The sequence below is a fragment of the Rhinolophus sinicus genome, chromosome 11 (genome assembly GCF_057876585.1).
Source record: "Rhinolophus sinicus isolate RSI-liver-muscle chromosome 11, RSI-T2T, whole genome shotgun sequence".
Lineage (NCBI taxonomy): Eukaryota > Metazoa > Chordata > Mammalia > Chiroptera > Rhinolophidae > Rhinolophus > Rhinolophus sinicus.
In genome coordinates this window covers 21,944,474-21,972,458 of record NC_142511.1, presented here as the reverse complement: position 1 = coordinate 21,972,458, position 27,985 = coordinate 21,944,474, and the positions used below count along the sequence as shown (strand labels likewise).

At 46.3% G+C, this 27,985-nt stretch overlaps 1 protein-coding gene across 1 annotated transcript; it reads right to left on the bottom strand.

The window, feature by feature from the left end:
* Window positions 1-316: 316 nt before the first annotated feature.
* Window positions 317-4,835, bottom strand: IL10 (interleukin 10). Its single transcript, XM_019752447.3, has 5 exons — window positions 4,564-4,835; window positions 3,691-3,750; window positions 3,252-3,404; window positions 2,211-2,276; window positions 317-1,151 (listed from the first exon to the last, which is right to left on the bottom strand). Exons 1-5 carry the CDS (start codon window positions 4,726-4,728, stop codon window positions 1,059-1,061), a joined length of 537 nt encoding a protein of 178 aa, XP_019608006.3. The 5' UTR covers window positions 4,729-4,835; the 3' UTR covers window positions 317-1,058.
* Window positions 4,836-27,985: the final 23,150 nt, after the last annotated feature.

Genomic DNA, 27,985 nt, shown 5'->3' with positions numbered 1-27,985 from the left:
TAAAATACTTCCTCTGCCTATCTTTCTAATTTTGGTATGTACATAATTCATCCTTAGCCTTGAAAATCAGCATGATCTTTAAGGATTTACGGCTAATTTCTTAAAGGATTGAATCCATGAGAAGACTGGTGGTCCTTGCTGTTGGGCTTCTGCAGGGAGAATACCTTTTTCCCCAGCTCAGGAGCCTTCCCTCTGTCTGGGAGAGGGAAGCTGGTTTCTTACTCTGGAATGAAGAACTCATTCATCTACTCTCTTTTATCTTGGAGACTTTGAGGGAATAATTTTAGTCAGATAGAAGTCAACTGACACCATAACATGATTTTAATAAGATCCATCTATTTATTCAAAATTAAAATCTGCTTTGAAGACAGACAAACAATGTAACATTCCCAGAGGAATTGAATTGCTTTTAGTTAAAACTGAGTTCTATTAGAACCGATTTTAGGTTGTTATAAATAACAAGTTGGACATAGCTTTCAGGAACAAAATGTTTAGAAAATGAGGTCAGGGAATCCCTCTGAGCCACTAGGATATTAATTATCAAAGGAGCTCCCTAGTTTCTCTTCATAAGAGGTTAAGAGTCTTTGTAACACTCTGGGAGCCCAGGCCCAAGAATAAAAGAAATTATAGGGAGGTCAGGAACACAGTTCAACAGCCATAAAGTATGGTCAGGCTTGGAATGGGAGCTCCAGTTGTCTCCCCAAGAAACATTATTTTTTCCTTATATAACTTACAATTTCTCTAAAAACACTCAAATACCATAGGTTGTTACCCTATGGAAACAGCTTAAACACCACAAGTGAAAATAATAAATATTGAAAAAAAATTATAATATTGGGCTTCTTCCTAAATAGTTCACAGAGAAGCTCAGTAAATAAATAGAAATGGGAATTGAGGTATCAGAGGTAATAAATATTCTAGGAGAGAGGTACAACAGGGTTTTCCAAGAAGCTGGTCTGGCTCTCCTGGAAGCCTGGAGCAGATTTTGGAGGTCTCCAATTTATGTCCTAGAGTCTAGTAGAGTCGCCATCCTGGATGTTTTGTTTTCTTAGGATGTCTTACTTTTTCATCCTCAGTGTCATGTAGGCTTCTATGTAGTTGATGAAGATATCGAACTCACTCATGGCTTTGTAGACCCCTTTCTCTTGGAGCTGTGTAGGGAGATAAAAAATGTTTAGTGAAAACCCAATCTGAGCAAGTAAGAGGGTCACTTGCTTGGATGGCCGTGACCCTGGGGCCCAGAAGCTGAATCAGGAGGTGAAGGATGGACCCAGGGAACCTGAGGATATGCCCACCCACCATGGGGAAGGCTGTGCATTGATGTGAGGCATGGCTGGTGGTGGCAAGGGGAACATCCACTTTGCAAAGCAGTTTTCAAAATGGTGTTTTTTCAACAATTTTAAGTCATGTGCTCACATGATGCTTATTCAGAAGTTGATGCAAAAACATTAAAGAAACCACTTTGAAAACAAGGCAGTGAGAGAGGAGAGAAGGAGCCTCTTTTAGGTTTATTCTCTCCCACCAAGAGATGGAATAGGCCCTGCCCTGCTGCTCCAGCCTATATCAGAGGACTCATGTCCCCTGATGTTGAAACCCTGCCCACTGTCTGTCCCCAGTCCCCAAAGAGGGCACATGCACAGGGCTTCTGAGAAATGGGGTTTAAATGTTCATGGACAGTTGCAAGCGTGAAACCCCATTTGGCTTGAGAGTTGACATTCTCAGGCACCTCGGGAGGTGTTGAGGGGCAGATGGAAAGTGAGTGTGGACCAACTCTAGATAAGTGAGACTCCTGTTTCCTGTTCCATCTGAGTTCTGGGGCATCCAGGATGAACCCCTGGGCGTGTCTGTGTGTGCACGTTCACGTGTCGGCTTCCTACACGTGTGGCTTCAGCCTAGCTTCCTAACAAGCTACTTTCTGTTTCCTTTGTCACTCTCCCCAGCACCCAGCTCTGTGTTCACAGGCCGGCTCTACCCACAGGGCTGCAAAGGCGGGGAGCAGTCATTTAGAAACCCCCAAAGACACTTCACAGAAAACAAATATAACCGAGGCGGCAGCTCCCCAGTGGCTGAGGAGGTCACACCATCTGTTGGGTTCCCACAGTCCCTCCCAACAAAGGATGGGGCCTGCTTAGCACCTGCCGACTTCTGCCCCTTGGGGAGTGGGCAGAGGCTGTGGTCCCCAAACCTTCCTTGCCACCATCCAAGCTCACCTTATTGAAGGCACTCTTCACCTGCTCTACTGCCTTGCTCTTATTCTCACAGGGTAGAAAACGGTGCTGTGGAGGAAAGGAGAAAGTGTTAAAGACACTGGCTCCCAGCTCCCGACTCCATGGCACTTGGGGGACTAGCTGGTGGCATGAAGAGGGCGACAGACTTGTCTTGAATGAATCATACCTTTTATCCTTCTCCATTAGACAGAGAAGTAACATAGCCCAAGAGATACGATGTGTTTGCAAGGCTTGCATGAAAACCCAGATGTTTGCAAGGCTTGCATGAAAACCCAGGTCTTGGAGCTTCCTCTCTCGGAACACATAGTGCCAACTAGATGCTGAGTCAGCCATTCTGTCCTTTTCTGCTTCTCTGTCCTGTCCCTCCCCTTCAGTCCTAGTCACTGACAATCCTTTCTAAGTCTCCAAGTCTCTGAGGAATAGAGACACAGTCTCAACATGTGGACTGATGCCTTTGCATAATCCCATCCTACAGATAAAGACCCAAATCAGCTAATTTCCCAGGATTAGCCAGAGAACAAAGGAAACCAGTGGTGAGGGTATAATTTCAGTTGGAGAAATAAATTATCATTGGGAATTGTTTGTAGATTCTAACCAACGGGGCCGTTCTAAAATACCAGGGAAAATCCTGCCAGTCAGTTGGGCCCCACTTAAAGCTCTGCTTTCATAAGGTTGAGAATAAGAAGTGGGGTTTCCTCTCCCTGGACCCCTCACCTCCCAGCCTCTCTTGCAGGGCCCAGGGTGTAGGTCCCAAAGGACAATGGAGCCCTGAATGAAGCTCTGGGCCCCTTTCATAAAGAGAGAGGAGAATAGTTAATAACCCACAAATGACTCACAAATAACAGGAAAGCTGTTTGCAAATCTTCACATGTAAATGCCTAGCAGCCACCCCCACCCCTTGCTCAGAGGGAAACGAGAGGGCTCCTGGCCCTCAGTCTGTGTGTGTGAGCCGTGTCAGGAGCTGAGACGGTGTTTTGGGAAGAGCCAGAGAGCTGCGAGGGAGAGAATGGGCCTGCTACTCACACAGCGCCTGAGCCTCAGCCTGAGCGTCTTCAGGTTTTCCCCGAGGGAGTTCACGTGCTTCTTGATCTCTGGGTCCTGGCTCTCAGCCTGGGGCATCACCTCCTCCAAGTAAAACTGGATCATCTCCGACAAGGCTTGGCAACCCAGGTAACCCTAAGGGCAGGCGCAGGGGGTGGTGACTGGGAGGGAGGGCTGCTGCTGCAGCTTGAGAGAACAGCTTTGTCCCCAGGATCTTTCCAGCCACCTCCCCCCGGGGCTGAGCCCTTTGTAACCTTCTGGCTGGCAATGTGCTGAGTTAAGGTCTTCGTACTTCTGCTTTTCAAAGCCAAGGAAGCAGACCCAGCTCCCGGCAGGCGGGAAGCAGAGCCTCCCTTCTCTTACTCACAGGTCACATTCCCCCACCCCCACGCCCACCCCCACGCACCCCCCCAGCTCTCACCGTAAAGTCCTCCAGCAAGGACCCATTCAACAACATGTTGTCCAACTGGTCCTTCATTTGCTAAAAAGAACAAAAGGAAAATGACCCTGAGGTTTGGGGAAGTACCCTGAAATGAATGTCCTTTATAGGGTTTTTCATTTTTAACCAATGCAGCCCTGGCCCAAAAAAATGGAAAGAAGAGTTTTCAAAACAGAACATTCACCAATGCTGGACCCTTAGTTAAATCAGGTCCTCCCCCTCGGGATCAAGTTATTCAAAACATTCTGCCTGATTTTGAAGCCAAGGCAGAGGCTTGACTCGGTCTGGTTTTCTTTCTGCAGAGACACTTCAGGTTTGACGGTGCTGCCCATGTCAGCCCTCTAGTGCTCCCTGGCTGCCCCCTCCTTCCTGCGGACATCCTCCTGTAGCTTGAAGGGTTCTCTGGGAATGGGATGCAACTCTTCCTGCAGGTTCCTCCCTGTATGGCACCTCCCCAAACCATCAGTCTTTCAGGTTCTGGAACTCTCTAAGCAGAGGCAATTTATGTTTCCCTGCCACAGGGTGTGGGGAGCCTCTTCACCTTTAATCACACCCTTCGTGCTCTCCGCCAATGAAACACCAAGCTCCAGCAGAATCTTATAAAAATCTCTGAGCATAGGAGAGAGGGAGCGCTTCTCTGTTTAGGCAGCTTTTCCTGCACATTTGGTGCATCATCCATGCTTAACTTAGGTCACTGAACCCATGACTTGCCTGGGAGAGTCTCTTAAGAATTTCAGTTTGGGGGGAATGGGTTCTGGGCATGGAAGTGAACAAGAAGGAGGGTTCTTAGAACTCTAGCAGGATGCCTAAGTCAGGCAATCTCAGGAAGGAAGGACACGAGGCCCTCATACTCACAAAGAAAGTCTTCACCCTGCCGAAGGCATCTCGGAGCTCTCGAAGCATGTGGGGCAGGCCGGCTGGAAAGTGGATGCAGCTGTTCTCAGATGGGGTGCCCTTGTCTCGGCTGGCCCCTACCCCGGCCAGGAAGACCAGGCAACAGAGCAGTGCTGAGCTGGGCATAGCGGAGTTCTGCTTTCTACAAGTTGGCCTTGTGGTTTGGTTTTGCAAGAGCAAGCCCCTGATGTGTAGACCTTCACCTACTGTGCCCCCTTTTTATATTGTGGGTTTGGTGAGGCCTCTCATTCATAGCCAGATTTCCCGGTAAGGGTTTTTCTCTGACTTAAGTTAGCCCCTCCCTTCCCTCCAACTTTGCATTCTTTAAGTTTTAATTTTTGCATCGTAAGCAAAGGGATGGTTAAAAAATCAACTTTTGCATTATAGCTATTTTAGGAAGAGCTACCTCTCTCGTTTAAAATAAAATATTCAGCTTCTCTTAATAATAATAAAAAAATAGATGATTTCCTGGGGTGAACAGCTGTTCTGTGCACAGAAGCCCACAGTTGTGGGTTCCATTCGCGTGTTCCTAGGTCACAGTGACGTGGACAAATCGGCCATTCCAGAGTACACTGGGATTGAGAAATAATAGGATCCCTTCCTTAACCTGAGTTGGATACCCAAGACTTCTGCTTGCTGAATTGGGAAGTTACCTCAATTCTCTGGGCATTAGTTCCCCTAAGTGAAAAAATGAGGGTGAATTAAATACCCTGTTTCCCCAAAAATAAGACCTAGCCAGACAATCAGCTCTAATGCGTCTTTTGGAGCAAAAATTAATATAAGACCCATCTTTTATTATATTACATTACATAAAACCCGGTCTTATAATATGGTAAAACAGGATGGGGTCTTATATTAATTTTTGCTCCAAAAGACGCATTAGAGCTGATTGTCAGGCTAGGTCTTATTTTCGGGGACACACGGTATCCTCAAAACTGCCTTTGGATCTTTCATTTTCTGTTCCAAGACTGCCCCTTGAAGGGGCCAACTTCTCACAGGACAGGCAGGGGGTGCGTGAGATGCGCTCCAGGCTCCTTCTTCAGCTCTGGCTTCTTAGACACTCGAGTCCATGTGTCCACCGCTCGGCTGTCCCAGGAATTGGGAGAAGTTAATAAGAGTAGTCCACACGTATGGAAAGCTTGGCACCTGCTAGTCGCTGTGACCCTTGCCATCTCCATTCCATGAGGCACAGAGATGTTAAGTAACCAGCACAAGGTTACTTGGGTGCTAGGGAAGGGAGCCAGAATTTGTCCCCAGGCCAACCTGACACTGACACCATGTTCCTTACCCTGTTCTGCACTGTCCCCAGTGTAGGGAATGAAAAGGTTGGATTAAAGAGTCCTTAAGGTTTCTCCTTTACTTGTAAGCTTCTACGGCTGGAGACGTAAGCATGAAAGATGGGGAGGAAAAAATAGAAAGAACAAGGACAATAAATCAGGATTCTTTGAAGGCTGGATAGCAGACCCCTTTCTTTCCTCTTAACATAGCCTTCGTCCCTTCCAAAAGCAGCCTTAGTTATCTTTTCTTGGATTTCCACGTGTGAATATGTGTGCACATGAGTGTGTGTGCGTGAATGTGTGTGTGTGTGTGTGTGTGTGAGAGAGAGAGAGAGAGAGAGAGAGAGAGAGAGAGAGAGAGAGAGAGAGAGAGAGAGAACAGGGCCAGAGCAGCCACATGTGGGAGGCACGTTGCCCTACCTCTAGTTAAGAAAGACGGGGTAATGATATCACTTCTTCAGGTATCTGAAAAGTCTCTGGGGGTCCTTTGTGCCTTGACCTCCCCCTTCCAAAGAGGCTTCTCCCACCACCTCCTGGAGACTGTACCTGGGCAGAGCACTGACTTGGGGACAGAGACAGGAGTCCTGGGCTCTGTCTTGGCTCTGTCATTCTTTAAACCCAGTGAAGGTCATTTGACCTCCCTGTTTCTGTTTTCCATTTGTCCCTGCCTCCTGCTTGCCAGGGAACTTGGGATTCCCACGGGATGGGACTTGGGGAAGTAACAAGTAGACCCAGATGTAGGATACATCCCGGCTTTCTGTTACTTCCTTGCCCTCCTGTATCAGCACTGGGACACCTTGGATGGCACTGGGTTCTGAGCCTGCCCCACTGGAGAAGGTCACCATGCTAGAGCAAGTGAGGTGGACATACTGGGGCCAAGACAGTCTGGAGTGACTGGGAGGGAGGGAGAAAGGGGAGGGTTCAGGTCCACCCTGTGGAGGCACCTTGTGGGCCAGACTTGGGGGACTCTGGCCTCTCCTTTCAACACTTTGGGGAGTGTTAATGTAGAAACCTAAGAATCATGAAAGGAGAAAGAACCTTTTGGAAACAGGAGTAGACCTAACTCACAATTGCTGTTCGTGCCAGATTTATACTGGGTTTAAGCATACTGAGTTTTGCCACCAGGAAGCACAGAGAAACCACGAGCTGAGTTTTGCATCCCTTCCACCCTTCTCCTTCACTCTTGGCTCCTGGGTTTTCTAGACTGTGTCTGCCTTACCCTATAGGGCTTACCCTTCCCTGAGTTGGGCATTCCGGGTGCAGACTTACGTGGCAGAATAGTTAGGCCAGAGGACCTGAAGCCCGGTCAAGGCTCTGAGGCTCTTCTTCCTGACCCAGGCAGCATGGCTCCCTCCTACTTTTGTTTCCTGCATTATTAAACCTACAACACTACAGCTGTCATCTAGGCCGCACTTTGCCTCCCCCAATCAGTTGTGAAGTCCCTGAAGCGGGACATTGTTTTATTATCCTTTGTGTGTCTGGTGCTGAGCACAGGGTCTGGCCCATGGTGGTGACAGGTACACACTTTCCTCTTTCTTATAGTATTGGGATGGGGGCATTGTAGGGTACCCTGGGAACCTTGGCCTGAACTGGAGGAAGCAACACCAAGGAGGCTTCTGGGCACAGGCAAGGACTCAGAGGCCTACAGAGAGCAACTTGGGGATGCAGGAAACATTTCTTCCACTTTCTTCTTCCCCACTCCCTTTCTTCCGCCTCCCCCCACCACTCCGGTTCAAGCTGTTTCTCAGTCTAGTTGTGTAGGACACAGCCCCCTGGCCCATGCTGGTATTGTGAGCCTTGTGCTCACCCCGGCTGAGGCCGTCTGTCGCCTGTTGTCGGTCAGCTGTTGTTGGTCGGCTGCTCACAGCAGCTCATGGCAGCTCTCGCCCTGTTCACGCTGGCTGCCGGCCACTCACGATGGCTGCTGGCCACTCATGGCTGTACACAGTAGCCCACAGCAGCACACAGTAGCCCATGGCAGCACTCAGCAGCCTGCGGCAGCACATTCCAACTTCTGCCTGCTCACAGCAGCCTAGTTCCAGGGAGAGCCATTGTTCACAATCTTACCTGTAGAGGGCGCAGTTCACTGGCCCATGTGGGAATCGAACTGGCGACCTCAGAGTTAGGAGCATGGCACTCCAATCACCTGAGCTACCAGGCCAGCCCCATCACTTTCTTCTTAAAATTTGAGATGCATGTGTAAATGTATATACAGAGAGTGCCAAAAAAATGTATACACATTTTAAGAAAGGAAAGAACTCTAGTAATATAATACTCAATATATACCAATAACCAAAGATGAATACAAGTCACGTTTGACTTCTGCAATTACAACCAGTGCTCAAAGTGGTTACCATCAGCATCCAGACACTTCTGATTATGGCGACCTACTGCTTGAGCATAGATAACAGCTCTTAAAACGTGTATACATTTTTTTTGCACCCCTGGTGTGTGTGTGTGTGTGTGTATGCAATTTCTACCTTTCTTTAATCCATAAGCCATTTGTGGAATAGTTGATCCTTTCCCATTGATTTGAAATCATTATCCTCTCCTATCTCAAAATTTCAGAATCTAAATGGTCAAAGGTAACCACAGGTAAATTTCTTGACAAATTCTTTATTTTTTTTTTTAATTTTTATTGGGGAACATTGGGGAACAGTGTGTTTCTCCAGGGCCCATCAGTTCCAAGTTGTTGTCCTTCAATCTAGTTGTGGAGGGCGCAGCTCAGCCCCAAGTCCAGTCGCCATTTTCAATCTTTAGTTGCAGGGGGCGCAGCCCACCATCCCATGCGGGAATTGAACCATCAACCCTGTTGTTCAGAGACCATGCTCTAACCAACTGAGCTACCCGGCTACCCCTCCAGAAGCTCAGCGGCAGCTCATTGTCTTCAATCTAGTTGTGGAGGGTGCAGCTGGCTGGCGCATGTGGGAATCGAACCGGAAACCCTGTTGTTCAGAACCCATGCTCTAACCAACTGAGCATCCGGCCGCCCCAATGCAATTCTTTAATTAACAAATAGAGATAATAGTATCTTCCCTATCACATATCTCGTAGGATTGATGTCAACCTGATACAAGGGAATAGAGATAAACATTTTGGGAAAAGTTAAGACCCCCGACTTTTATATTGATAAAACAACGAGAACAACAAAAACAGGAATTTCTTGAGGCTGTGCAGATAATTTGTTTATCTGAAAAGTCATTAGGATCCATGAGGAAAAGTCCCAAACTTACAGGTCATGTCTGAGCCGTAAATGTAAACAATCTGCATGTTTGGAGATTTGAGTTTGGGTTTTAGTCCAAGGAAAGAGCCCATGTAGGGAAGGAAATGAGACAGCAGGTACCTGTGTGTGGGAGTGTCAGTCTGGCCACAGTTTGGTCCTGAGGATTTCAAGAGGACACAAGTACCACTTGGCAGACTGTGAGCTCCTTAAGGTCAAATGGTCTGAGTCCAATTTTTCCTCAAGTCCAAATGTATAGTGGGTATCTCATAAATGCTTATTAAATTGAATTTAAATGAATTTTCCCAGTAGGAGCTCACTGAGAAATCAGCAGAAGGTTGTGGGAGGGGGAAATACCTCTCCTCTTCCACCTCACTTCAGAATATTCTGTAATTTCTGTATTCAGCTGCAAATGAAAGAAAATCTAACTAAGCATTGTCTTAAAAAAGAAAGTGATATTATTTGTTTGCTCTCACCCAATAAGAAGTCCAGAGGCAGGCAGTCCGAGGCTTGAAAAAACACTCATATGTCATCCACACCTGCTTTTTCTGCCTTTCTGCCTATCCATTGCTGCAAGATGTCAGGGAGAAGCGGTGTGGGTAAAGTCCAAAGGTCCAAAGACATGTCAGCCCAAGATAATCTAATAATCTTTCTGGAAATTTCCACTCAGTGAGTTTCACCACTTTAGCTATAGAGGGGTCCAGGCAGATAAGAACTGCTGGTGTGTGTGTGTGTGTGTGTGTGTGTGTGTGTGTGTGTGTATGGATTTTGGTGTGTCCTATTTACAGTGTGCTAGATATTATAAGGAGTCACCTCCTACCTACCCTCATGCTCAGCAAAATGGCAGCCTTCTTGGTATAGTTGCCCTGCGCTTTGCAGTAATTCAACAACTCAGACCCAAGAGTGGGGAACAGTCCTGTAGGGCTGCACTGAAGCTGCAAAAGGAAGGCTAAGGAATCCAGGCTTACTAGACTCAGGGTTCAGTTAGCTTATCTGCTAACAGGACCACACGAGAGGGAACAGGAAGGTTTGTGAGGCAGGCAGAGAAAGTGGGATGGTGGTCAGCTGGGGGAAGGGGAATGACTGTCCTGATGAAGAATCCCCTTGGGGTTTGGCTCCTACTTGCCCATTAGTAGTTACTATTTTAAGAATGATAATTGGAGTTTCATTTCTTCTTCTGCAGGACATTTAGTGCGCATAATAGTTTCCCCAGCTTGACATTTCTAGAATTCCCTTGAATAACCTTCCTCAGCTCCCTGGACAGAGCCTTCCTCAGCAGCTTTGCTGCGACAGGCTTGGTCAACAGAGTCTGGCGTTACACACCCAAGTGTGGCCAAGCTGTGGCCCAAGGGAACAGGATCTATTCCACTGTCCTCCTCTGGGTTCCTCTGACTTTGGTCTTGTGGCTGGGGTGCTTCAGATTAAAGGCCTAGTGGGTCAGAAGCTTTGAAGGAGCCAGGTTGGGGCTGGCCCTTCAGCCAAATCAAGCAAGGGTTATGCAAACCCGATTGGGTGCTCTTCTGAGGACCGTGGCAGCAGACATTATAAACCACAGCGGAAGGGCTGGTCTTCGGACAGCCAATGTGGAATTCCCCTTTGTGCAATGGGGTGCCAAATCAAGCAATTTGGATTTTCCTTGGGGGGACAAACACTGTGATCTGTAATTTCTCATATGAGATATTTGGCTTATGGGGGCCAGGACACCAGGTGTTGGAACCCTTGTTACCCAGAGGATACAGCTGTTTCTGCTATCTGCATGACTACGTAGAATAATTAGGGGGTTCCTGAGCCTGGGGCACAGATGGATTCTTTCAGCTCCAGGGCTGTCCCTCTGATGGGATTTAGATTACTCAGATCTCATCTGGATGGCTGATACCTCAAACCCAGCAGGTCCCAACAAGGCTGGCTTTGTGGCCCTGTGACCTGTGTAGTCACACAGGATCCCATGCTTAGAAGAGCCCTGCCTTTCCTCTGCTGTCACGGTCTTGAAATTCTTAATACTTGTTGAGCAAGAGGCCTCACATTTTCAGTTTGCACTGGCCCCCCAATTTCTACAATCGATTCTGTATATGAGACTAAGCTCATCATCTTCTTTCTCTGGTCTCACCTTCATCCAGTCCTCCATAATCAGTAAATGGCACCACCATCTAACCCATTGTACAAGCCAGAAACCTAGAAATAAGTTGTTGGTTTCTCCCTCTCCTTCGCCAACTTATGTCTAATCTATTACCATGTCCTGCAGACTTTTCTTCACAAACATCTTTATACTCTGCTTACTTCGCTCCATTTCCAGCAGCAGCAGCAGCAACAGTTTTCTGGCTCAAACTACCATCTTATCTCTCCTGGACTCCAAAATAAATGTCTAATTTATATTCCAATATCTGCTCTCCGAACTGTTCTCCACTTTGTAGCCAGAGTGATTACTTCCAAACACCAACCTTGCCTTGGTCTCTTGTCTTGCTTAAACCCTTCAATGGCTGCCACTTTCCCTTTCTGGAGAAGTTTCCCTTTCAAGCCTTAGAATATTTGTAGACAGAAAAGGATTTCTATGGTATTTGTCTCTGAGACATGACTGCGATAGTGTCAGTTTGGCTTGCCCTCCAACCACAGTACCCCTAACGTAGCATCTCTTTTAAGAAACCTTATTCAGAAAGGCAGAGAGTTGAGTACTTCATCTTATCTATTCTGATCTTTAGTTCTAAAACGTGCCCTGACTCTAAATCCCATATTCCTAATACTGTCTACAACCCCCTGTATCATCTGACCCTGCCTCTGGACTTTCAGCTCTCTTCACTTCCCCCTGCACGCCAGCCTCATTGGCTTTCCTCTTTTTTCATTTTCAATAATCCATGCTCTCTTTCCTACCTTAGAGCCTTTGCACATGTAGTCCCCTCTTCCTAGATTTTTCCTTCCCATCTCTTCATCCTTCAGGTGTTACTTCCTCCAGTTAGTGGTCCCTATTCCCCATCTAGGTCAGGAATTCTGGGTATGTCTTCTCAGAACATCTTGGCCCTTTCTTTTCTAGTACTTACATCGGTTTGTGATTATACATGTGGGCATGTGGGCCTTTGATTGCTCTCTACCTCGCCCATTAGACTGCCATCAACAAGGGTCGGGCCCGTGTCAGCGTTTCATTGCGGGCCTTGTTTGCCTGGTATTATACTTATCACAATTCTGGGCACCTCCAAATTTCTCACTAAATATCTGTTGACTCATTGAGTGACTGAGTGTGTACTTTCTAAACTTTTTGTAGCTGTAACTGGCTGTATGTTTGTTTTCTCTCTCACATAGGTAGAGGAGGAATTCACTTGGGGAAACACCTACCTCCACAAAACATATGCCTATTCCCATTTAGCTTTTCTAGTAAAAAAAAAAATCAATCTTATTACTAACCAACACTCTTCCAGGCAGATGTTAACCAAATCCCCCATGGTTGTTGGTGTGATAAAAAATGTCCTATGTCATTGGGCGTCAGAAGAGGAAGGAACTTAAACATTATCTAACCCGTACCTCTCATTTTATAGATGGGCAAACTGAATCCATCTACGAGGGGAAAGTGACTTTCTGAGGCACTAGAGATAGTTAATGGCACAGGTGGAATATGAGCTCAATTGTCTTTGCATTATGCTGTTCAAATCAGTGCTTAATCCCTTGACTCAGATCACCCTGACTCTAAATCCTGAACCACACTCCATGTGTTTTTACTGTGTGCGTTAGATGCACATCTGTATTACATGAGAAGAGCCGGGTGCCCCTCCATCCTGGATCCCCCCCCACTTCTATTGTGATCATGTAATTTACATGCCAGCCTTAGGTCGTAAATTCTCAGGGGAGGGCGTGGGAGTGTGCAACCGTGTCCAGTACAGTTCTAGGTTCTCTAAGTCAGCTATTCTCAAACTATTTGGGGTTGGACCCCTTTGCATTCTTAAAAATTGTTGAAGACCCCAAAGAGCTTTTACTTATGTGAATTATATCTATCAACAGTTATCGTACTAGAAACTAATACTGATAAATTAAAAAGATATCTGTGTATGACATTTTAAAGTAATAATAACAAAAACCCATTGCATGTTAAAATAAATAACATAATTTTCATGGAAATAACTAAATTTTCCAAGTCAGAACACATTTAGTGAGAAGAGTAGCATTGTTTGACATTCTTCCAAATCTCTTTAAATATCTGTTTCAATAGAAGAACTTCTATTCTTACATTTACATTCAATCTATTGTGATATGTTGTTTTGGTTGAAGTATATGAAGAAAATCCAGCCCCATATATATAGTTGGAAAAGGGAGGGCCTCTCCAAGGGTCCATGGACTACGCTTTGAGAACTGCTGGCCAAAGTGTTTAACAAAAATCTCTGCGTGAGGCTGAGTGGGAGAAGGGTGATCACACTTTGGCCTCAGACGAAGGGGTGGGGGACAGACCCACAGGGCACCTGGATGGATGGAGAGGGAGAAGTGCCTGGCCTCACTGCTGTCTCCTTTATTCAGAGTTTCCAAACAGCCAGTGTGACCCTTTGGCGCAGCAGGTCTGTGAGCACCACGTATGTCATGGAAGCTGCAGTTCCTCACATGCAGTGTTTGTGGTTTCAAGTCAGAAACCATGAAAGTTTTGGGGCTGATTTGCAGTGCCATACCTGTTACTGTAAATCCCCTTCTCCAAGGGACCCCAGGCCTAGGACCGGGTTGTAGGGGTGTGTACAGTCAAGGGGCACAGGGCTATTGGAGGGACTCTACTGCAGGCTTATTTTGAGTTCTACTTTTCACTTCCACTTTTAATTCTCTCTCCCCCTCTGTTATGAGTCCCCCCTCCCCCCTTCTCCTTCAATTCTGAGAGCCAGTTAACACACCCCGCTTTCTCTTTGGTTAGCCTATACTTTCTCCGTTTTCAGAGCAACCTAGAAAATAAAATCAGATTTCCCAGTTCAACTGGCCAGGATTTATCTAATCAAATTAATACAATTGCTTTCCATTTTCTTCCCACCTCATGCAAAGTTGAGTGGCATGTGCAACCGGGGGCTTCTGATTGACCTGGATAGTTTGGAAATCATGAAAAGGTGGGTACCCATTTAGGAACTGGGCCAGACACTGTGTGTTCAAATGAAAGTTGGATCCCTGGTTGCCCATTTGACTGTGGGAGACTATAGAATGAATGGAAACAGAACGTCTTTATTTCCCAGAGCTGAACTAAGAGCTCCCAAAGCCCTAAGATGTTTCCACCTTTAAACATAGTTCAAAATAACACATCAATAAACTATAAGTTTAACGAAGCCCAATAAGGTCCTGATACTTGTGATGTTTACATCAACGCTTTATATATATATTATATTTTATATTATATATATATATTTTTTTTTTTTTTCAAAAAATTGAAGAGAATATGTTTTTGCCTTGGCTTTTGGGTGATCTGGGACTGTTCTTAGTAGTAACAAGGTCAGAAGCCTCAAGCAGAAGGTTGGATATAAATTGGTACTAAGGAGTCAGTTGACTGGTTTCATGAAAGAGTGGCCAAGGGTTGTACACTGAAGCCTCTCTTTTGTGGCAGACCTCATACACCTCTGACAGCAAACGTTGGATGTTTGACAACAAAGCAGCCATCTTCCCCATTTTCCCACCCCCACCCCCTGGGTCCAAGTGTTTGGTTATTGCAACCAGCATGATGTACTCTGCCTTTGGTCTGGTCTTTGCAGTAGAGTGTAGTGGTTAAGTGTGTGCGCCCTGGAGTCAGACTAAATTTGCAGCCTAGCTCTGCCCCTCACCATTGGTATGACCTTGGGCAAGTTACTGAGCTCTCCTGTGCTGCCGTATCTACAACTGGAGATGATGACAGGTACTGTAAGTTTGTTGTAAGGACTGAATGGAATAGCATTGTCCACAGGGCTTGGGTGAATGCCTGGCACGTAACAAGCCATCAGAACATCTGAGTTGTGGTTGCTAACACTTTTCCGTGGAATGCTCAGCTGCTTTAGCTGGATGCATCCCTTCATGGACCTGAAGGCTTGGAACATGACAGGCTTTTAATCCCAAAGTCTGAGTATGTTACAGCGGGACAGAGAAGCCAATTTCGTGGTAGAAAGAGCCCTGACTCAGGTGTCTAAGTGAATGGCTACCAACCCTGGACCTTCTGCTGTGAGATCTGACACATCTTTCTCCATCCCTCAGTCTTGCTTTCTGCATCTGCAAGTGGGAGTCTTGACAGAGTTGTTTTTCTAAGGTACTTTCCAAATCTAACATCCTAGACTTTTCCCCCATCTCCCCTCCCCACCCTGCCCCATCTACACTCCTTGGCACAAGTTAGTTGGCACGTGTGATTCTGACGCATACTTTCCCTCTCTGCCAAATCCACTAGGTCAGCATGACCACAGTCCCCTTCAGTCACTTGCAGTTCACAGCTTTTGCCCAGCCCTGGAAGTGCCATTCTGTAATAGAAACAAAACGTTTTCCTCAGGCAGTTTTGCGTGTGTTCACCTGTATTTCCTTCTCGCAATCCTGGCCCCTCGTGTTCTTGAGGTTGCAGTTTCGTTGTGAGTCAGGCCTGCTGAGAGCAGTGGAAATCAGAGGGGCCTCCGCTTGGCGGGGAGGACGTGATGCTGCCTTTTCCTCAAGAGCACGCGGGGGGGTGGGGGGGGTGGGGGGGTGGTGAGGGTGGGGGGCGTGGGAGGGAGGTGATTACCTTCCGGAAGTGGATTTCTCACACTCTCTGGGAGGAAAGACTATTACTGGAAAGCCCTAGAGATCGCTTCACATTTCTTTCAGAAGTACCTTCACGTTCTTAAGAAATTATCTGTACTGTGTGATACAATGTGTCATTTCGATGTCTGCTGTGAGGCAGGCCAGTGCCAAGGAGGAAGTGCTCTTGGTGTGGTTGGCTCATGACAGGAGTCTTAGATAATAGGCTTTCTTGGTGGAGGAGACCATGGGGTGTTGGATTCCCGTGGCGAAGCACAATGAGGCCACTTAGGGAGCTGCTTTGAGTCCCAAGGGGGTTGCCAGCTGCTATAGGCTTTGAAGCAATGAGTGAAGTCCCTCAACCACTCAACCCCTCAGTATCCCACAAGGAAAAGGAGAGAAGGCATGACGCGTGCTGAAAACAGGGTATTTGACCATTGTGGTGAAACCATTAGGGGTGAGCACTCACCTCACATAGGCTCCAAAGAAGCAGATTCATGGACACCCGTGAAGGAAGCTCCCTGGGGCAAGTAGACTGAAGACCCATAGAACAGAAACATACAGATAGTGCAAAAGAATATATAGGCCACCCCCAATTTAGAAATGCCTGTTTGCTACAGATGCAAATGGAATTGGTTCTTTTTCACCCTTCTGAGGTAAGGCCCTTGCCTCAAGATTCTGCTTCTGAGAAATCCTTGATGAAGTAACTGGTAACTTCCAGAAAGGCACTGGGCTCAATTAGGAGTTACAGAAGAAAAATGAAGAAAAAGCAGCTCCCTAGGTGCGCCGACCCCCAGAGGCTGAGTTCTGTAGAGGGGCTGGTCCTGAGCTGGTCTTGGTCAAGCCAGCCAGAAGGTGGGGATTTCAAATGAGGGTCCTTCAGAAGGGAAAGTGGATAGGAACCTCCCAGAGAGGGGTCTCTGGGAGAGGGAGTACAGCGTGATACGCAGTAATCCAAGAAACTTTGTTGTTTCAAATGTTGCCCAAGGCTGTTCATATGTCTAGCAGGAGAAAGAAGCTCTCCTTTGTAAATCTTGTAGACCCTAGCTTCCGAAAACCTGAACTGAGGTTGGTGCTATTTGTAATATAACCCAGTTGCATTGTAGGATAGGAACGAATCAAAATTTATAAAATGATTTTCCATGAAGATATTGTTCCAGGTTTCAAAAGACTGCTGCATAAACACCTGTGTGTGAGTCGAAAGCTACCTGCACTGAAGTATACAAACATGTACCTGGTCAAAGGCGCTGTAAGATTCAGCTGTGTATTTGGAAGGGGTAGTGATGGGGACTTGGAGCTGGACAAGTGGTAGGGAGGGAGAACAGGACATCCTTAGCAGGTGTCATGGGCAAACTGTGGCTCTGCCACTGGAATCCAGAACCCCATATGCACCTCCACCAAGGAAACCTTATCATATCTGTCAGATGGAAGAAGTATTAATATCATCTCCTGGTTATGAGCAGAAAAGGTGACAAATGCTTGTCACAGTGCCTAGCTCATAGTGAGTACTCAACGACTATTACCTTGCTACCTGTTGCTTACACTATGACTACTAACTAGGCTACAACTGCTACAATTACTATGGCCAACTAACAGAACAGCTATGACTGTTGATATTACTACAATTTTGCTTTTCCTTCTGGCCTCCTGAAATGACTTTGAATGTCCAAAAAGTGGTGCAAGTGGAAAAGAGTTGAGATCCCCACTGAATATCTTCCTGTGGGGGTAGGGCTGCAGGGGGCCAATAAGCCAGGGCCCTTGATGGAGGCAGATGAGCTGGGGAACAGCGCGTAGGAGCTTGTGGTCACTATGAAGACAGCCAGGGATTCTGTTTCATTTTATGTAAAATCAGAGGGCTTTAGGGTAAACTGGAGGTGAGGAGGAGGAGCTGGGTTACAGCAGGAGGCCACAGGGAGCCAGAACTTGCTCCTGTATCGGCTGTAGTGACGGGAAAGTAGAGGTTGAGGCTGCTCGGGTCACCGCAGTGGAGACCTACGGCTGCAGAAATGGTGTGAAGGGTGCGAGTTCTTCACATTAACTCCACCGTTGTCCCTGTACTTGGCACCTTTGCTGAGCTAGAGGCCAGTGGAGGTTCAGCTGTAACTGGTAGTTACTGCCATTACCATTCTAAGGACAACCAAGCAAGTTTTTTATGTGGATTGCTCCCTTCAATCCCAGACAACAGAATGCATTCTTTAAGTCATATTAAATTTCTCCAAACCACGGGCTCATCTTCCTAATACATCAATTTCATCACCAAACTCCCATTTGCGTGAAACTTCAATGCCCTGTGCCTTCAAAGCAGAACCGCAGCATCTGACCAGGGCACTCAGACTCCTAAATGCCCTGCAGCCTTCTTTGCCACAAATTTTCTGCACAAGGTCACTGGCCAAAATGAGGACTCTCGCCTGTTGTCAAAAGATGCCCTGTTTGCTTCCAACTCCTTATCACCACTCGGCTTTAACCTGCAAAGACCGCACCCATCCCCACCCCTTACATCCAACAGAATCCTTCAGTGCCACCTCTTCCATGAGCCTTTCTTGACCAATACCATCCCACTGCGCCTTTTCTTTCTTCTTCTTTTTTTTAAATCTTCCAGTGTTTACGACCATACTTGGCCTCACGTAGTGTACAGCACCTAGAGCTATGAAGCATCTTTATCTGCGTATGCATTTGTGTGCAGCTGTGTGTGTGTGCAGGCACATGTTGTGCATGTGTGTGTGTGTGTGTTGCCCTTGGCAGCTGGACCCATGTTTCACATATACCAGGAACAGAGAGGAGACGCAGTCTAGCTTGGTGTGGATATTTTGCTAATTTGGTTAGCATATGGGTTTAGGATTCTCAAATGGTAAAGACCTAGGCCCAGGGAAAGGAAACCTGTTTTAGTGTGTCTTCTGAGTAACTATGGAGATGTCTTCTAACTTCAGTGAGCCCCCGTTTTATGTCTCTGTGAAATGGGGAGACTCCTCAATTCTTGGTCCTCCCTTGCAGAAGATCAAAGAGGCTTTCCGGTAGTTGAAATGCTTTAAGGGCACAAAATAGCCAAAGACATGAAAGACTTAGCTCCTTTGTGGGCTTGTCCTTGACACAAGAAGGGAGACTGGCTTTTCCTAGAACCAGCAACAGGAGTAGCATCCAGGAGTTTTTCCTCATGAGCAGTGCCCAAAACCACAAACCACACATTTTTTTCCTGGGCCCAATCCTTCCCATTGCCCCATTCAGTGCGTCTGTTTGTCAGAGCTCACTTTCCTTTCTAGCAACCACATTATGGCCATGGGGATCTGAGACTGTCAGAAAGCTTCCTTCTGAAATCCCCCTCTGCCCAGGGTTCATGAGACCCTGCGGACCTTCCTTCTTGTGACATGGCTGGGGAAACACACTGGTCTGCAGACCTCTTATTCATCTTTTCAATCCGGAGATAGTGAGCTTAAGCAATGACCTGTTGTGAGTGTGAATGTGTGCTTGTATGTGTGTGTGTGCGTGTGTGTGTTGGGACGTATGTGACTATAGCTCTTCAATGACTAATGCTAGCTGTCTGCTGCTATTAGGTTGGTGCAAAAGTAATTGCGGTTTTTGCAATTATTTTTAACCTTTTAAACCACAATTACTTTTGCAACAACCTATATAGTGTGCGCCTACTATGTACCATGGACTTGACACAGTCTAAGCCAAAGCCAGAGCCCATGGACCCCTGCTGGTGCACGTGACGGACTACTACCTGGCTTAGCTGATTTTCCTTTATCACTCTGATCTCTTATTTATAGTATTTAATTTCAAGTTTTACAACAACCTCAAGAATTTACCCAGCTATTAATCCTATTTTACAGAAAGGTAAAATGAGGCTGAAGTAACTCCCCCTAGGTCACACAGTTATTAGTGGTTGAGGCAGAAATGTGAACCCAGATTTAACCCCAAAACTTACACCTTTTAAAAAAATTATATGTGTAACTTCTTATAAGAGCAAGAATTTTCTCAAAGCTGCTTTACCTGCTCACTGAACTTCCTTTTTTGGAAATTATGAAACTATTTCTCCACTTTCCTTTAAAATCGCTTTTTCTCCCCTATTCTGCCTATGCTCTCAATCCGTTACTTCAGATAAAATTGCCTGTGCACTCACACCCTCGAAGAGCATCTTCCAGGAAGCCACACCCAGATTCCAGTAAGCCTTAGACATCAGAAATGGTCCAGTTTAAATCTAAAGGGCTGTAATCCATGGAGATCATTTCCCTTACATAGGAAACTTTAAAAATTCTTACACTAGAAGCGAGGTCATTTGGTCCAAGTCCTTGCTTTCAAGACATGACTAAACAACCTGGCATGAATCCTTGTCAATCTTTTCCTTAAGTCTTTCAGAAATGATTCCACAGTGTCTAATGATTCTGGTAGTCAGAAAATTTTCTTCAATCCAACAAAACCCTTTCCTGCTTTATTATAAGCCTGTTGCTAGCTTCACGGGATACCAGGAGTACCAGATAATCAAAACCATTTGCGCTGCTAAGTGGCAAATAGTGTCCATGTGTCTAGGGTGTCAAGGTTTACAAAGCGCCCTCATATGTATCATTTGGTCCTCCCAGCTGCCCTAGGAAGTAGGCAAACCCAGGGCTCTTACTGCAGTTTTACAGATGAAGAAACTGAGGCTAGCTGACTTGTCCAAAGTCACGTAGCCAGGATGTATAGAGTTAAAACTCGACTCCAAGTGCTTTGGAGCTATTTGAGCTGGGAGGAATTTTGGAGTTCATTTTTCAGTTATTTCCATAAGAACTCTCCTCTTTACAGACGAGGAAACTGAAGTCCAGAGCCTTTAAGGAACTTGTCTGAGTGGCAGAGTAGGAATTAGAACTTTGGTCTTCTGCTAATCAGTTCATGTCTTTATCCACACACCATATTAGACTGAACTATGTGGCTTCAATAACTTTCAAAAGGTTAAAAAAAAAAAGTCGTCATTATACCTGAAACTAATATAATGTTATTATGTCAATTATATCTCAAAAAAAAAAAAGAAAAGAAAAGAAAAAAAAAGTCGTAAGAGTGCGGTCCTTCCCACCCCCTTGCCTCTCAATGTCCCAGAAGAAGAAAACCTGAGCTCCATGAAATTCTGTCACTGCTGATATTCTGCCTCTTTCTCTGATTGTGGCCTGCCTAAGGACAGGCTAGAGCAGCCTCCTCCATTGCAACAAAATGAAAATATCCCCACCTCCTAAATAAAAACAGAAGAAAAAGAAACCCAAGCTTGGCAACCATAGAAGATAAACAACACTGTATCTCATTTTGGTTCACGGGTAGAATTTTCCCCAGAGCCAACGGCCCATGTCAGAGCTGTATTTTCCACTCTGGCTACTGTGATTTGGTTGTGGCACACTTGCTTTCTTTCCTTTCGATGGAGACAGACTCTGACGCAGGTTTAGGGCTCTGGCAGGTGTGTGGGGATTCACTCTGGCCTCTGACACCTCATCCCCTCAGCCCACCTCCCCTCCCTCCCAGATAGAAACAGACCAGCTGGGGCAAAAGCAGTTGGAGGTGCTGGGAAGGAGTTAGGGTTTTGTCAACTCCAGAATCCCCTTAGCACATGCCTACAGCTCAAAGTTCAGAGCAAGCAGGACAGAGGCAAGATTGTAGAGTCCGCAGGGGTTTCTCTTAAAACACATTCCAGAGAGTTTAGGATGACATTTGATATCTTTCCTCATTTATTCTTGTTAAGTTATTCTTTCTTGTGTGGTGCTTGTATGTGGGAGACATTTGTGGGCTGGAGGGCTTTCCCAGGGCTAGTCAGATTTACCATCTCACCTGCTGAGTACCACTGAAAGAATGTGACAGTGCCTGTCACGTTCGTCCTTAATCAGATTCCAATGAAAGGGCCTGAGTGATATGTTTTACTTCTTTCTTGGGCATTAGGAGATTGTTTCCTGGCATAGCTGTAGAACTGGATAGAGAGAACTAATCAATGACCAGTTCATTATGAGGGCAAGACTGGGCATATGCCCAGTGGCCCTGCTGCTGTCTGAGTTTAGGGGGTCCCCAGGTTTTGACCTTAGTTCTCTGCACACTATGCTCAGCCCCACCCATTCCTGTGCCCCATACCCAGCCCTCCAGTGACCTCGCATCAGCTCTCTTGTTTTCCAAAGCTTCAGTGTGGTTTCCTTCATCAATAGCTTCACCCTTACCGGCTGCTCCCTTCTCCTCCCCCTGCAAAAACTCCATTTTCTTAAAGTAACTGGCCAACTGAACACTAAAAAATAGGTTATAACTGCAATTTCTCACCCTCTCAGGAAAACTCCTATAGTTTTCATTGGTAATATTGCAGATAGAGTGTCTAAGTAATCTGGAGTATTTGCATGCATGCGCATTTGAGAGCAGAGTGGGGGCAGGCCATGGGCCTTCCCACACTGGTTGGATTTATCATCTGATTTGCCCTTCCCATCATGAAAGATGAATAGTGCCAGTCATAGGCACATGCCCTCTTCTCCGGAGTTGCCCTATCCTGGTAATATCTGTGGCTTCTAAGGGTTGAGTTAGAGATGACTTTTCTTTTTTCTAAGCTTCTGAGAAAGCCTGGGCAAGAGCAGAAAAAATCCACCCTGGAAATAATATACAAGCAAACCATCACCCCACCCACTTCCTGAGTAAATGTGGCTGGGTATTCCTGAGCCTGGAGGCAGGTCTGAATTCCTTAGACCATCTTCTCCTTCCCCAGTCTCAACCAGGTTGCGGCCTCGAGGCCTCTCCCTGTCATGTTCAAGGCTGTATTTAGTTAGCAGTGGTGTATGCTGTCAGACAGGGCCACCCTAAGATAAATTGGGTAATGACGAAAACATGACTGCCTGGTTGTCTCGTGGGGGTTCAACACATTCACATTCTCTCCCTTTTGAAGAGCTGTTTTCAGGACTGAGCCTGATATAAGTATCATGTATTCTTTTTTATATGTATTTAATTATAGCTCACATTCAATATTATTTTATATCAGTTTCAGGTGTACTGCGCAGTGGTTAAGCTTTTATATAATCTAGGAAGTGATCCCCCCAATAAGTCCAGTACCCATCTGACACCCTACATGGTCTTTACAACATTATTGATTATATCCCCCATACTGTATTTCATACCCCCATGACTGTTTTGTGACTACCAATTTATGCTTCTTAATCCCTTCACCTTTCTCACCCATCTCCCACCCTCCTCCCATCTGGTAACCATCAGTTGGTTCTCTGTATCTATGAGTCTACTTCTGTTTTGTTTGCTCTGTTCTTTAGATTCCACATATAAGTGAGATCATATGGTATTTGTCTTTCTCAGTCTGACTTATTTCACTTAGCATAATATCGTGTAGGTCCACCTATGTTGCTTTAAGTATCATGTATTGTATAGAATAAATAACAGAAACAAAACAAGAGCTAACCCTCGGAATGTTATCAGGCATTGTTCGAAATGGTGTACATATAGAACACTAACCCCTTTAATCTTCACAACAATTCTAAGTTACATCTGTGTAATGTCACCTCTTCCATGGGCCTAACCTACAGTTGGGGAACAGAGTGTCAGAGAGGTGAGGTGGTCAATCTGAGCACACACAGCTTCGTGTCAGAACAAAGATTTGAACGGGTTCAGTGCGGTTGCAGAGGCCACACTCTGTTGTTCCTTAATAGACGGAGTTATGGGGCAGCTAGTTGACGTATGAGAGAAACCATGGGCTTTGGAGTCAAAGACATTTCGGTCCTAATTCCAGCCCTGAAGGCTTCTGCTCGGTAGCTTTGGGCAACAGGAACCGCTGAGCCTCAGTTTTCTCTCCAATTAAGAGTCACAATAATACATTTCATAGGGTTGTGTGAAGATGAGCTGAAATGAAGAACTTGAAGTTCACCAGATGGTGCCCAGCACATAGAAATTACCCCAGATACGCCAATTTCCTTGTCCCCTTCTCTGTCTCTCTGTTGGAAATGGTTTGCATTTTAACAACAGTGGAATGAAGGGCTTTCAGGATCTGTTACAGAGTAGATTAGAAGGACTGCTGTTGTGAATGTGTTCGTGGAGTACCCAAGCAGGCCACTGGCACTCACCAGGGATGGTCTTGGAGTCGGATTCCAACAGGCCTTCTGTAGGTGACTTTTTGCTCTCTGAGGGATTTGAGGGGTGACTATTTTAAAAGTAATATGAGGCAGCTGGTGGTGGCTGCTTTAGAGGCAGCACGTGAGCCAAGTTCCAGGAGGGGAAAGCCATGAATCAGGCATCATGTAGCAAGACAGGGTTTTCCTTTGGGCCGGCTTTGGTCAGCACGGTCCTGGTTCCTTTGAGGGATTTTCCGACTGCATGCCGTGGGGCCACGCTCTGGTAGAATGCTTCCAATTCCTTCATCTGCTTGACTCACCCCAGCCCCCAGACTACTCAGTGATGTTCAGACCTCCATCAGGTGCTGCCTGGAGAGTCAAATAGGACCCCAGCAGGCACCCTGCTCACCTACCACAAGGCTGGGCTGGATGCTGAACAAAATGGAACGTCCTCTCAATTCTGGGAAAGGTTGGGCCTTCCTTTCACTCTTCATCTCACACCTGGAACCTCAAAAATAGAAAAAACACAAAGGCTGGAAAAAGTAATATAATAATTATCAGTGCTTCGTGAATCTAGCACTACTCGATTAGTCATAGCTGCAGTTGGGTGGCTGTGATGGTAACACCTCGTTGGTCTTCTTAGCAGTTGGTGATGGTTAATTACCTCATTCAATTGCCTGGCCAGGAAGGAGTGTTCCTCCTGACAAGACCGAGAAGTTCAGCCCCAGAGAAGCTGAGCACCAGGGAAAGGAGAGTGGGACGAGGCTGTACCCCTGTGCTGTACCAGCTGTGGGTAAAGGCCCTTGGGACAAAGGCTAATTTTAGTGAACCTGAGTCATGAGAGTGAATCCCCAGGTCAGAGAGCATCACTCAATTTCCCAAAAGCATCTAGAGGGCTCCTGGGTCCTGTCTCTTGAATGCTTATGTAGAAGGTGGGCGATATTCTCCAGCAGCCTGGATGCCACAGCCAGGTCACTGTTACTCCAGCAACGTTACCATCACACTACTCCCTAGTTTGGCCACTGGCAGAAACTTCTAATTAGCCAGCAGGTCAAGCCTAAATTCATATAAACACCTCAGTTGCCCCATATGCAAAATGGAAATAAAGATACTGTCACTCTTGTTGGGAGGCTAAACTGAAAGAACAGCTAGAAAGTGCCTGGTACAATGAGTGGCGTACAGTAGGGACTTCACCAAATGGTGGTTATTTCACTCCAGTTTCTCCTGTCTCTGTCTCATCATAAACTTCAGTTTCTGCCCCCTGCTCCTCCATTCCCTAAACCACTTGCCTGCCTTCCTGCTGCCCACGCACTCACTGATTGCCAGGCCATTGTGCGCTAGATGCCCCTCCTCCAGGAAGCCTCTTCCCACTGCTCCCGCTGTCATTGACACGCCCTTTCCCGAGCCTCTTTTGTTTCAGTTTGGCCCTTGATCCTTGTTTCCCTCTTGGGTCCTCCCTAATTATGGCATGAATGTACATTTTGTATTCCCATGTAGATTGTAGTTTCTCAAGTTCAGGAACCAAGTTCATTGCTTCTTTTGATTCCCATACTCAATAGGTCACTAAGTGAGCGATGTGTTCTTTAGAAGAGGCCTGGGGGATGGGGGTGGGTGTGTGGCAATGGCAAGTTACCCAAAATGATGGGGAAACCAGCTAGGACACTTCCGTTTGGGGATTTCCCTGGACCATGTTTCATGACCTGTACCAAACCCCTTGCTTTGTCGAGCTATAATCCTGCCACACTCCCTACTTTCTATACCTATTTCTTCCCATGGCACCTATTTGAATTGGCAAAGTGCTGTGAGATGGAAAATGTCGGGAATCTCACGGCAAAGGCCAGTCAGTGCATCCTTCAGGGCAGGATGAGGGGCCCCCACACCTTGTGTTCTGCAGTTCATGCCAGCTCTCCCAAACCCCACCCCCATCTCCCCGTGCCTGTTGAACCAATCTTGGCTGTCCTGACCATGTCTGTCTTTCAGTGGGCTTTCTTATTTTGGTGCAAATAACTAAGACATAGGGACCAGTTTAGATCCAGACATGTGGGCCAAGTGAACAATTTGAGCATTAGAGTAACATCTGGCAGCCAGGCCTGGTACTATTCATCAGGCAACAGTCTGTGGGCAGTGGTCTGTTGTTAGAGGGGATGGATAAGTCATTTTAAAAGCCGTAGTACCTTTCTAGACACAGCTCCACCTTCTTGACACATTTCAGCTTCTTTGCATCTAGTTGGGTTTATTCTGTCATATACACAGTTTGCCTTCTGTTCTGGGGCTGCTTTACAGGGACCAGACCTGGATGATATTTGGTCAGGGATGGGCTTTGAATTTGCTCAGCCCAAGCGGATATACCTGGATTACTCTCAGGTTAAATGCCTCGAGAGCCTGGCCTATTCCTTCTTATTGACCACCTATTTTCTACTCTACCTAAGCCACCTCACCCTTGGACTCTTCCCTATTTTTCGGGGTATAAAATGTAGAACGATGGAGCTGGAAGGAACTGTAGGGACTAGCTAGTCTTCTTCCTCATTCTAAGGCTCGGAAGACAGACCCAGGGTTTGGGAGTAGCTTGCTGTGAACTCCTATAACCTCTGTGCTGGATAACTGTGAATTTGCTTATCTCAGGATCGGAGCCCGCCCTCAGGTTATTCCCCACACCCCACTCTTGATTTATCAGTTGTGTCTGAATCAATGACCGCCTTCTCCTTCTCCCTTTTTACTACCAGTCTTAATACTCACCTTCAAGAATCCTTCTCTGATTAATTCAGTTCATTCTCCATCTTTTATTGAGCTATGTTAATTTTCACTTAGTATTGTTTTTTAATCCATGAGCTTCTGTAGGATTATTTTAATGTGTTATTTATCATTCCCATTAGTCTGGCAGCTCCTGGGGGTAGAGTCCGTGGACTTGCTGGGAGCCCCTGAAGGCCATCATCGTCTTCCTTTGCATCCTTACCTTCCTCCAGCTCAGAGCTGTAATGGGATGCTCTCAGTCCAGGCAGCGGGTAGCATTGCCTGATGACCCAGGTCACAAAGTCTCTTTGTGCTGAGGGTGAAGCTGGAGTAAGCCTTTGAGGAAGGAGAACCTTTCCTAACTCCCAGGCCAGGGTCAGCTTCTAAAGGTCAGGCTCACCCCTTGCAGTGCGGAGGCCTTATTGCTGGACAGGATGTGTGCATCCTTGATTTTTGCATAGTCAAGTTAAGTAACTTGTCTGGGGTCACACTGTGACACATTTATTGCCAAACTTATTCCTTTTGCCAAGTCAGTCTTCCTTTGTACTTTCTTGCTCAACCAATGCAGAATTCTAGAATTCTCAGGCAGGAATGGAATCCATGTGGGCATGCGTGGGGTGAGGATCATGTCATTTATCCTCTTAACTAGAACACATGGAAGCCAGAAGCACCACAGAGTTTCCACATTTACCTGTGGTCACCCATTTCAGCATCCCGCACCTCAGAAAGTTCAGCTATTCCTGAAAATGTCTAAATATCTGCTACTGTAATTTGATACTAAGCTCCTCAATATTTTACCTGCCAGTGTGGGAATCTATGCTCATTTATTATATAATATATATTGCTTTCCAAATTAAAGCACCTAAGTTGCCGAGTTTTATTTTATTTTATTTTTCTTGCTCAGGGCCCAACCAAGCTTCTGCTGCCACCTCTACACCCACTCCCCCAGCAAACACTAGCAGTTCCATAGCCAAAGGATAACAGCAGATGGTCATTTCAGGCCATGCCATCTCAGGAATCAGGACTTTCTGGGACATGGTGGGAACCCAAAGAAGGTGTCGTGGTTTTCAGGAAGTATAATATTCTAGGATATTGGCTCTGGTTCTTTCTCCAAGTGACTTTGAGATGAAGCAATTTCTAAAGATGTTAAGATAAGAACCTGGGATATCATGAAGCCCGAGCTCTGATTTTAGAGATGAACAGACGCGCAGAGCTAGCTAGTGGCAGAGTAACTGACCAGGGCCACAGAGCTCCCGACAGCTCAGGGAACCCAGAGCCTCTAGGTTTGGTTGTGCTGCGTTGGAGCTGAAGGAGGAAGCAGAACACACCTACTGTAGGTTGTAGGGACAGGTGACTTTCCCTGGACCATTTGCTACCTACTCCTTCCTCCCCAACAGAGTCCTAGGCAAAGTCAAAGCTTCCACAGGGACAGCCCTACCCTGTTCTTA

Bases quoted from the DNA above. Each gene is read 5' to 3' on its own strand.
- IL10 (XM_019752447.3), bottom strand. From the start codon at position 4,728: ATGCCCAGCTCAGCACTGCTCTGTTGCCTGGTCTTCCTGGCCGGGGTA. The intron at 3,751-4,563 runs GTGAGTATGAGG...TGTTCTTTTTAG, and splicing joins GCAGGGTGAAGACTTTCTTT to CAAATGAAGGACCAGTTGGA. The intron at 1,152-2,210 runs GTGAGCTTGGAT...CTCCCTACACAG, and splicing joins TGAAGAGTGCCTTCAATAAG to CTCCAAGAGAAAGGGGTCTA.